Here is an 11,755-nt window from a genome sequence, read left to right as displayed (position 1 = left end):
GAGCCTGGCTAACAGTGTGTTCCACACATAACTCCATTCCACAGTACTGTCACCAAAATCACTTCACTCATCACTGATCTCCCGGTGGTTAGACTTGAGAATGCCATTGGCAAAGCTCATATGTGATGTGGTATTTAAGCCGTTTTACCATCTCTACCATTACTACTTCCTCTCGGTCTCATGAGTACGAACGGGCTGTCAATTGTCACACTTCATTTACTCTAATGCTTTCTGTGTCAATCACCATCACCAGGATTCACAGCATCAGCAAGCTGAAGCAGAAGCAGCAGAAGCCATTTGGAAAGCGCTCAGACTGGACGTTGACCAAATTCAGCCACTATCTAAAACATTAGTGCTATCACGTGCTATTGCAGTCTACACTCGAGTTTGCAATTTGTCACTATTGGTGAACTGATTCTCTTTGTTAGCTATTTTAATTATCTGCCACAAAATGTAAACAAGAAGTCCACTGTTGAGCCTGGGTCATTGCGTGGGGCTCTCAGAGAAGGTTCTTAAGCTGCACGTGTTCCTAAGCAGTTTTTGCAGTGTGGCATGGATGCTGTCATGCTAGTGGTCACTGATTTTGACAAGTGGTGTTGTAATGTTGTCATGGACCCGGCTCGGGAGGTCTCGGGGGTCCGTGAGCAGTAGGGATTGTTGTTATTATTATTATTTGGGGATGTGTGTTTTTCTGCACTATGCTTCTGTGTTCCACTTGTATGTGTGGGCAGGGTGTGGGTGTGTACATGTGTGGCTGGAGGACAGCCACATGCAGGCCTGATGGGTGTGGCCCTGCAGGAGGACTGGCCCTGCAGGAGGACTGGCCACACCTGAAGTTCCTGCCACACACCTGTTGGCTCGTCGGGGGAGCTACTTAGGAGAGTGTTGGAGCTCCCACCGGCGTGGGATCATTAAGCTAAGACTCCAAGTCAGTGTGTAGTATTTGGAAGTGCGGATCGTGTGTGTGTGCGCGCGGGTTCAGTGTTTAACGGCTGCTTCTGTTATTGTCCTGCAGGTGGAACGAGGGACCAGAAGGGCAGCACGCACAGGGTGTGCAGAAACACAACTGCCGGGAGCACGAGAACGGACGTCGGAGGGGAACACACACATGGGAGTCTAGGAAGCAAAGGGGATTTATTGTACATCTGCTACCTTCACTGTAAATAAAGTGCACATCGCAGAACAATGCGTTTTGGGTCCTCATTCCCCCATATCCCCACGGTCTGCCAGCCAGACCATGACAAATGTAGTGGTAACCTTTGGTAGCACACGTCAAATTAACATAAATGCCAGGCCCTAGCACAACATTGCATTTTAATGATGAGTGTCATTCACTTCGACTGTCAGCTGCCTCAGTGTGGAGACTAACCAGTGTAGGTTGAAGACAATTCCATTCGTATGGCTCAACCACTTGAAAACTGCCACTTTCTTTTTTGTTATGCTTTGTTTTTTTGTTCATTTTTACATCTGTTACACCTGCTAGCACACTCAGAGTCTTCCTATGTTAGCTGAAACAAGCAAGTGAAGTCTGTGTTTACAGTCTAATCCCTGTTATCGTGTTTGCTGCTTTCCCTGCCTCAGGCTTTCCATGTATATACATGAAAGGGCAGGAAGGTGTGTTTCCCTCTATGTTAGGCTTTTCTACAAGTATGCATGTAGAACGAAGGGGACGTCCAACAAAAGAACCAAATGCAAATTGTTGTAGATGAAAAACAGACTAACCTATATTAGTATATTCGAGTGTCTTTTACATAGACACTGCTATCTAGCTCAGAAGATTACACTGTTTGCCTTATAACTTGTGTAATATAATGTAAATGTACAAAAACATGCAAACAAATTCTTGTGGCCGCTAATTAACTCAAATGTGTGATCAGCTTGATCAGAGCAGGGGAATGTTTTGGAAATTATTAAAATAAGAAGTAAAGTTGCTGTTCATAGAAAACAAACACATAAACAAATATAAAACCAAACAAACCTGCCTGTTTTTTATGATTTGCACAGAGCTGCTCAGTATATAAATGCAAATTTGTTCTGAATCCTGAAAACATTTTTGTATCTTGATAAGACATAGCGTGCCAGCTTGTCCCTGTCAAACTGGCCACACTAGTGGTGCAGTCCTAGACTAAAATTATGAGGGACTCTTCCGTAGTTTGACTTTTAGACATCTGTACTTGTAGCATTATGTAAATCGAAGTGTGTTTATTCTGTGGTTACGAAAGCTAAACGGGCTGTAATATACATTTAAGTATGCGGCAGTATTTAAGTAAAATATGTCAGAAAAAAATATACAGTTTTAAAACATTATTTTGACATTAAAACAAAAAAAGGTAAAGCAGAAAGCTGAGCCTGTTTTCAATATGAAATATGAGCAATGAGTAAGATCTGTAAAGCAGCTATTACCTATTACCCCCTTCCCCCACTTCCAAATAGTTTTGCACTGCCTAACTTTAAGTAGAGTCTAATTTTAAACACATTGTAAACCTTCTAAAACTAATTATACACCATAAAAAAAAAGATCAATCTTAGGAGTCCTTTAATTTGTTTTCAATTTTTGTCTCATGCAGCCCTGCAAACACCGCTGTAGGGACAGCGTGTTCAAACTCTTGAGAGCTCTCAGCACCCTCCACAGGCTGGCTGTCTGATTGGCTCAGCACTGACCATGATGTCATCACTGCATGCTATAAGGGCTCTGACAAATAGCCTGGGAGACACATTAGAAGAAACACTGCTCAGCTGAGGGACTGAGTGAGTGAGACACACGCAGATCAAGTAAAGCAGAAAGTAGCTGGGACATGTGATACTCGCTGCTTTGTGGGAACTATCTGAACAGTGACATTTTACTTTGTATGGGAGCCAGGAAACACGACTGCAACCTGTGGAGGTTTGTACTTCTGCTTTTGTCTGGCTTGTTTAGCATGTTTTAAAGCTTGCCTGAAGCCAACTTGATATACTGTTTATGTATGTGGTTTTTGCGCAGTAAGCTTTGGTCTCCTTTTTCTTTTTTGTTAGTGCTAGATTTATGTGCATGCATTTTTTTTCATTTTCTTTTGTTGTAATTAGGCAGAATAAAAAAAACAAACTAACGGAATTTGTAAAATTCACTCCTTTTGTTTGTGTGTGTGTGTGTGTGTGTGTGTGTGTTTTGTTCATGTGTGTTCTCTTCAGATGGGAAATACAACCACCTCAGAGTACACCAATATGACTGCGATGAACTCGTCATCAAATTCAACTGGGACTGATGAAGGTTTCAGTGCCCCTGTAATGATCCTGCTGGGCATGGTCATGTCCTTATTAGTTTTGATTATTGTCTTTGGCAACATCCTGGTTATAACGGCAATTGCCCGCTTTCAGCGTCTCCAGAATGTCACCAACTGTTTCATCACATCGCTTGCCTGTGCCGACCTGGTCATGGGTCTGATTGTGATTCCTTTCGGTGCCTGTAAAATTATCTCTAGTACGTGGTACTTTGGTAATTTCTGGTGTGACTTCTGGACTGCCACTGATGTGCTCTGCGTGACTGCAAGCATTGAGACCCTGTGTGTCATCGCCATAGACCGTTATTTGGCTATTACTTCTCCCTTCCACTACCAGTCGATGTTGACCAAATGCAAAGCTCGCATTGTGGTGGTGCTGGTCTGGGTGATTGCTGCTCTGATATCTTACCTGCCCATCCACATGAAGTGGTGGACCGCTGATACTATTGAAGCTAGAAACTGTACGAACCAAACCAACTGCTGCGAATTCCACACCAACCAGGCTTATGCCATCACTTCCTCTATCATCTCCTTCTACATCCCTTTGGTCATCATGATTTTTGTCTACAGTCGAGTTTTCCAGGAGGCAAGGCGCCAACTGAAAAAGATAGACAAAAGCGTTGGACGTTTTCATAATAGCGACATCAGCAACAGTAATTCTCTGGAGGCCAATAATGGCCGTGGCCTTAAAAAGGCAAAGTTTTGCCTTCGGGAACACAAAGCTCTGAAGACTCTGGGCATCATCATGGGGACCTTTACTCTGTGCTGGCTGCCCTTCTTTGTGCTAAACGTGGTGGAGGCTATATGGGCTGTGAACAGCCCGATCACCTTTATGGTACTTAACTGGATAGGTTACGCAAACTCTGCCTTCAACCCACTTATTTACTGTCGGAGCCCTGAATTCTGGTATGCATTCAAGGAAATCCTGTGTATGAATAGGAACCGCCTCACCAACCCTGGACCTGTGAATGGATACATCTATAGCAGGCACAGCTGGCAGAGTGAGCAGCAGGGGAGGAGTAAAGGTAACTCAGAAGAGAGTGACCCCACTGAAGGGTTTCTGGGGAAAGGAGCAGGGACCCCAGTTGTGGACAGAGCAGTGGACCCCAACGGGAATTGCAGCAAAGACATAATGACTGTAACGAGTATAACAACTGTCCTATAAACTTGAAACACTGAGACTTCTGTCAACAAGGAAATCCAGATATGTTTACACTGCTATTGTAAACAGTTTTTTCAAATGACTGATGAAGGTAAGGCCAGTCAAAAATGACTGACAGTGTCTCTGGAGACTTTAAAGAAACAATAACTCAGCTGTTCAGCTGAGTAAAGTGTCACTTTTCCTCTTCAAACACAGTGACACAAAACTGTAGGTCTCTCACATTTCCCTTTTGTGTGCGTTCATTGCATTTTTTTTTTTTTTTTAATTTTCACATCTACCTCATCATACCTTTTCAATATTTGCATCTTAGCTGACCATCTGTCACATTAAGTCACTGTCCGCAGGAGTTAAAGTAGGGCAGCATCTCAGCAGTTTATTTACTCTACTAAATGGCCTGTGGATTGTATGACTGCTAATTGTCTGGCTTCAACTGAATTTGTAGCCATGTTGTTTATCTTTGATCTGGAGAGAGATCCCACAGTTTTTATTAGCATAAAATGTTTCAGAACTTCAAAGGAGAAGCAATCGGAGGTTGTAAATTTCATCCGAACATGCCAATTTGGCACAAAGAGCAAAGTAATCAGAGAACGATTGAGGGTGAAGGGTTAAACGTAATACCTCTTCGATGCTTTGCTTCAAGAAACACATTCCAAATTGACCGAGATTATAATCTGGCATGCTTTACTTTGCTCTTTTTTTTCCTTTAACGATTGGAAAATCGGAAAAATGATCAAAAGCAGGTGTGGCGAAACCTGTCTCAGTCATTCTGTCTCACTTCTCAGCAATGTTACGAGGTCCTGTTCCCTCCTATAGTGTTTTACAGTCTCTTGCATTTGAGTTTCCATTGCAGGGAGATAGCACTAGAGATATGATGGTTAATCTACAGTAATCTACGAGTTACTGATGAAACCTAGGTCAAAGTGAGGCTGGTCAAAACTTGCATGCCTGTATATGTTGTCTAAGCCAGATTCCGCTGTCAGGTCGAAGATATATGTACGTAATCTTTCAGTGCAAAGTGGATGCCATTACAGATAATGCGGTTAATCCTGAGTGTTGACCTTTGAAGCTTGCAGCTGTTATTAACATAAATTCAAAAGTGCACATTTTAAAGTTTGCTATTGCACAGTCAGAACCCATCACTTCTTGCATTCTGTTAAGTGGCCGACTTATGTGCTACATGTCACTCGGTGCAATATGGCCATTATGTAAGTGTAAGAAAAACTATTCATCTTTCCTTTTCCTTCTATGCAACAGTTACAGTAGCCCCCTTTGTTGCACAAGCCCTATTTATTTATTAAAATTTGTGGTTGCTCTGTTTCAGCATGTACACTGTTTACTGAAACCAGAGAAGCCATTTCCTTAGTCATGGCACAAGGGTACAAACCACACGTAATAATAAACACTTTGTCAAAATAGCCAAGCGATAACAAAGTTCCACACCCAAGATGTGGCGGTGGTGAATATTCAGGCTAATAAAGATAGATGAGAGGAAGAAAAAGAAAACAGCCCTTAGTAGTGCACTGTTGTCACAGCTCTCTCACAGGTGCCTCCGTTGTAAAATCAGTTGAAAATCAGAAAACCTTTGGAGAAGACACTCAGGAGTCCATAGAACAGTGCCTTAGCTGTTCCAGTTTCCGACATTAATTCTCTAATAAACAATGCAGGTTAGAATAAAATCCGAAGGGGCAATTTAACATGAGATCAGATAGTCATGGGAGCAAATTAGTTTTTTGCGACTTACAGTAAACGGTGTGCAAGATCATTAGTTTTAAGAGAAGTAATGAAGGTGCACCTACAGACAGAACCCCTTTCCCCAGTCAGTTTGGCAGTCTCTAGTATGTCTTGATCAGCATGCTAAATGTGGCAGAAGGGGGACCAGGGATTCTCTGCAAGTCTAAATCGGTGTTAGTGACCTGTGTTAAAGTGCATGTAGCATTGCCGGTGCAGGTCTGCTGATGCCGTAAAAACTGTGAACTTTGTTCTCTCAGAGGAATCTCCATGTACTGTATTTCTATGTCCGATCAGCACTGCTGCTGCTGCAGACCTTAGGAATAGACGTAAATATGGTATCCTCATACGTCACTGTTTGCCATGTGAAAAAACAAGCTTTCCAGGATGTCGAGCTCATTATCTGTTTTTCTTTTTAACAGATTTACAGCAAAGTAAATGCAGGGGTTGGGTGTCATAAGACATGTTGGTCTGCATTTTCCCAACATTTTCACTGTACAGTCTACGCAAAGCACAAAACGGTCAAAGACTCTAGACCATTTTCTGTGTTGCTTTTATTAAGATGCAAATAGCTGAGTTTAAAAGGTCTGCAGCTTAAATAAGTGTAATTTTAGGAGTAATGCACAAATGATCTCTTGCATGCCAGCTTCACATTTGTAGTGAGGTGTTTGTGGACTTCTGTGCCATTTCCTTTAAAAGTGATCAGTTTGAGCCCAAGTGCTGTAGATTGTGAACTATATATCCACACTGCTCTCTCCTGGCAGTGGCCTCTCCTTGCACCTCAGCTGTCTCAGAGTTACTCATGGTTACTGTTTCATCAATAAGGCTGTATAATAAGGGATGCATGACTTCACCTCCCGTTGTTGCTGGAGGACGCCACACTGTTATGTGCAATGAGTCCTGAATGAATAGCTGACAGTATAACATTCCAAGCAAAGCACAGCTGATGGTTTCTAACCACATACCTTGCCTACGGATGCTTGCAGTCCACATTTAGTTCTCCCACCACGGTCTTGCAGCAGATAAGCGAATTTAGTGTGGGTACACACAGAAAGAAATATATTTTTAAAACAGATTCAGGGTTACAGAGAAGTCTTAGAGGTTATGTTACAAAGTGACATGCACATTTCACACATATATTTTTTTGTACGGCAATCAATATCTTGGAGTTAAATATGATAGAAGTCTCGGTGGGGTAAAACCAGTGCTTTTCTAACAGAACCACAGTTGTTCAGATTGAATAAAAGTTTGCTCATGAGAACAACTTAGTCATGATTTTAATTAAACTATTCACCATCCTAAAAGCAGCACTGTATAGGACTTTCATTTACTTTCAAGAAGAATTTTTAGAGATTTCGAATAACCAAATAGACATTGGAGTTCATGAACTTTAAACAGTTCAATTGTACCATAATATTTTCATGGAAGTTCTTCTTCCTGTTCGCAGCTCAAAATAAAGACTGTAGCATCTCAGCACAGATGCTGTTCAGTGTGAAGCATTCAGAGAAACTGACATGTGTAAATGTGAATTTTTACAAATGTTAAATATTGCTTAAGCCGTCATATAAAAAAGTATGTGAAATACTTTTTTTTCTTTTTTTTTCCTCTCGTGGCCGGGATGAATAAGCTGTCACTCAGCTAACTAAATGTTTACTAAATGTTTGCAAGCTAACTTCGCACAAGTTCTTGTCACTGTTTGTTAAGGTATCGGAGGCTGTTACAATATGTGGTGTCTTGTGATATTTATTACAAAACAATGTATATATGTGATGTAACATTTGTATGGAAATAAATGATTTACATGTTGCACGTAATGTCCTCATGTGCATTTCCTTTATACACATTAAAATGCACACGTAAAGGATACGTCAGGCTCGAAGGCTTAACTGCAGTTAAGTCTATTTTAGTATGGGAAAACTATCAAAACGTGATCTGGAATGATGGACAGGAAGGACATCGGGATACAATTAAAATCTTTCCACTTTCCTTTTTAAACAGTGTGTCTGCCTAGTGCTCCAAGTAATCATACATTATACAGACCACCTAATTCTATTCCAGAAATCCAAGGGAGGAGGATAGAAGAAATATATAGAGCCATAAAAACGTCTCGATATTTGGCACTAAGCTGGAGTGGAGAGCATTTTTCATGTTTCTTTCAAGAATAAAATATGTTCGTTTGCAGAATGAAGATTAAAAACGTTAAGAGTAGTCATCATAGTTAGGAATGCAGTTTCATAGAAAAGGATTTTGCTCTGGAGATGTGATTACGCCTTTCATGCTGAGTAGAGAACACTGGGCACTGATTTACTATTTTAAGTATTTACTATTTTATGAACAGTTTTTTACATCATGCAAAACAGTAAAATGAGCCACTTTCAATAATGTCACATACTACAGTTTCTATAGGTATACTAAGAACGATAAAAAAAAAATGGTGACTAGCTTTGAAGCTTGATAAAATTTCTGCACACCCTAAGGAATATTCATTTTCAGGGTTAGAGGTTAAACTCCCCACGCAGACAGAACATCTACACTGTGGCCTTTTCTGCTCTGTGGAGGGTCCTGGACCAATGCCATATCAGAATCAGGGCTAACCCGGCAGATGCTTCTTATTTCAGGGTTTTAGACATCTACTGAAATTGAGGCACTGGGATGCACACATACATGAGTCTGTAAGATTAATATTGTGCCAACTTATGTGCCAAGCCACTCAAATAAGTCCTTCCATGGTAATATCCACAATCAAGCTTTACAGACTTTGATCCTTAAGAGCTAGATAAGAACGCCATTTTCCCATAGAGACCCACCATGTTGAGTCAGAGGGAAAAGAAAGTAGCATGGAGGGAAAACTCTGGAAAGAAAGAGTCTGTTTTGGGACAGGAAGAATATTTTCTCAGATATGTTAATCGTGTCAGGGATATACTGCATACAGGGTGTGACTATGTGAAAACATTGTCTTTGATAGATCGATATGTCCCCTGGCACCTTGGTGACTACAGTGACCGAGGCACCGCTATGTCTGCAGTTCCCCTTCTCCCAAGAGACCTGCTAGCATGTGTGTCTGTGTGAGTGCGTTCGTCTGTGTGTATTTGAGAACGTGTGGATGTTTGTGGACTCATAGGAACATCGCAAATTAAAGTTTGTCCCCCTCTGAAAAACTAGATCCACCTGACCTAAGGTTAAAAAAGCAAACGTGACCTTGAAAGATGTGTTTCACTCTGTTTAAAGGCCAAAGTAAATATAATAAAACACATCTTTTCAAAAATATTTTCTGTTTGGTAATTCTGTCATAACCAAAAATGATCTATGTTTATCCCATAAATGTTTTTAGTCATAACTGTGTCAAATTATTTATTTATTTATTTTTTTTATCTCCAGTGAGCAACAAAATGATCAGTGTATCATTTCTCTTCTCTAAAAAGGATTTACATCTCTACATTACAAGATATAAATGCCTCAGTTCTTGTGAAATTAACATAGCACCAGCAATGGACATATCATTTTTACAGCTTGCGGCTGCGCTCATGAGTTCAGACCAATCACTGCAAACCAAACTACTGGACAATAAGGTCACAGCTGATTGCATGCTTTAGGTGTGACAATTTAAAGAAAGAAAGGAGAACAAGGCCGGTCCAAGAAAAAGTTGGCAGTTCGTGAGAGCTCAGTGAAATGTTATCCCTGTGGATTTTTATCAGCGGGGTTGCTAACCGTCGACCTTCTGATGTGTGACATGCACGTTAACCTTTATTCTCACGTTCTCACTATGTCCAGAGAAGTCTCACAACAAATAGAGAGAAGGATCACAAGCAGAAAAAAAATCAAAACTGTTTTCTTTTCTTTTCTTTTTTTCTTTTTTTAAACATTGGGCCTTTTACCTCTTTCAGCACCAACACTTTGTCATAACCAGTGGAGAATGTAAAAAATACAGCTTATGGATTGTTTTGCAGGATGGACACAAATCTGTCTGTAAGAGGTTATTAGTTAGACTCACAAGTGTATATAACCTAACCCTAGTTTGACAAAATGTAAACAGGAGATCAAACATAGAGTTTCACACATTTAAGCACAGTAGCAGTGACATCACCAATTATTCACTTATTACTACTTATTATTTGTAACTATTAATATCACATAGTTGTCCAACATTGTAATTCTTGTGCTTTGAAAAAAGTGAAATGTGGTGTCTTGTTAAGTTTATTGCATTAAGTGTGTAACTGTGTTTATTTTAGACCTTCTAGTCCAGCTCAATATTTTACAAAGAAATACTATTTAAAAAAAAAAACACATGAGAACACTCAAATGCTGTAATCATTGAACAGAACACTAACGTGCAATTGATTCAAACTTTTTAGAAGCAGGATTTTTTTTGTCACTTAAAGGTGGTACAGTTAAGGCCATATGGCCACAGAATCAATTAATTGATACATACATTTATACATAAATTTCTTCAGGTCAGTGTGGAAGCCAGGAACTTTATTGGTTACAGAGTTTTGGCTTGTATTTGTCCATCTTGGAAGCGAGATCCCGAATGTATCATTACAGGCTGCCTGAAGCATTTTCATGTTTGTTTTACTGTAAGCAAATTTGTAGTGGAGTACCATCGGCTCTAAAAATGGCTATTTCAATATAATCTGCATGCAAACAGAATTTCCAGTCTAGCACATTTACTTTACTGCACATCATGAACATCATTCCTGTTGATTGCACATTTGCATAGTTTGATCAAACCCTAAGCAGCTGCTGCAAGTATAAGGAGAGGAAACGGCATCGTCGGCATACATCCAGTATTGTGCTTCTAGTTTTCCACCTATCGTGAGTTCCATCATCAATGGTATTTAAATTCATCTATCTTTATGGGCATACAATTGTTAATTGAAATAAAATGCCAGAAATTATTCATACAAATGGAAGCTTTCCATATTAAGTATACACAATGTTTGGAATACCTTGTATTTTTGTTTATTTAGTTACATACAAAAAGAAGTTTCAGCATTCAGAAATTAATAATTAAGCTAATGAAATGATGTTTTCAGCAACATAGAAAGCTAAATTTGGGCTAATACATGGTAATTAATTATTTAGAATATCATAGTGCTGACGGGACTTTAAGTTTCATTCATACAAATTTTACTGTGAGTAATTTTTAAGATATTATTAGGACAGAGCTGATATTATTGATGCAAAGGTTATTCTGATATCATTTATGGTTTATGAGCACTCTGAAACACATAAGCCAAAGAAGTACAACCGGTAGGTTGGGATAAACAATGCAAATTAATATGTGCTAATACACTCCCTCAGCGCATGCTATAAGCTTTCAGAGAGCTTGGTGCTCTTCTGTGAGTAGATATTAAACTATCCCTCCTTCTGCCCCACTCCCCATCTTTTTTTTCCTACTTCACGTACCTTAAATGATCATTTAAGATTTGTCTTTGACTGCGTTCAATCAATAAGCAACCACTTTTTGTGCTGACTGCTTTATTTCTGTTTTTTTATTTACTTTTTTTCATGTAAACTGCAAATGACAATAAGTAAGCTCCCGATATCATGTGTCTTACAGTCCAACAGAGGACTAAATCAACACTGCACTCGTGAATAATGTGCACGA

At 39.9% G+C, this 11,755-nt stretch overlaps 1 protein-coding gene across 1 annotated transcript; it reads left to right on the top strand.

The window, feature by feature from the left end:
- Positions 1 to 2,701: 2,701 nt before the first annotated feature.
- On the top strand, positions 2,702 to 11,526 carry adrb2a (adrenoceptor beta 2, surface a). Its single transcript, XM_005916445.2, has 2 exons — positions 2,702 to 2,884; positions 3,169 to 11,526. Exon 2 carries the CDS (start codon positions 3,169 to 3,171, stop codon positions 4,420 to 4,422), a length of 1,254 nt encoding a protein of 417 aa, XP_005916507.1. The 5' UTR covers positions 2,702 to 2,884; the 3' UTR covers positions 4,423 to 11,526.
- Positions 11,527 to 11,755: the final 229 nt, after the last annotated feature.

The sequence above is a fragment of the Haplochromis burtoni genome, unplaced genomic scaffold (genome assembly GCF_018398535.1).
Source record: "Haplochromis burtoni strain Fernald_Lab_line unplaced genomic scaffold, NCSU_Asbu1 Contig_19, whole genome shotgun sequence".
NCBI classification, from domain to species: domain Eukaryota; kingdom Metazoa; phylum Chordata; class Actinopteri; order Cichliformes; family Cichlidae; genus Haplochromis; species Haplochromis burtoni.
Note: the sequence above shows the minus strand (reverse complement) of the source record. Positions and strands in the feature narration are given on the sequence as shown.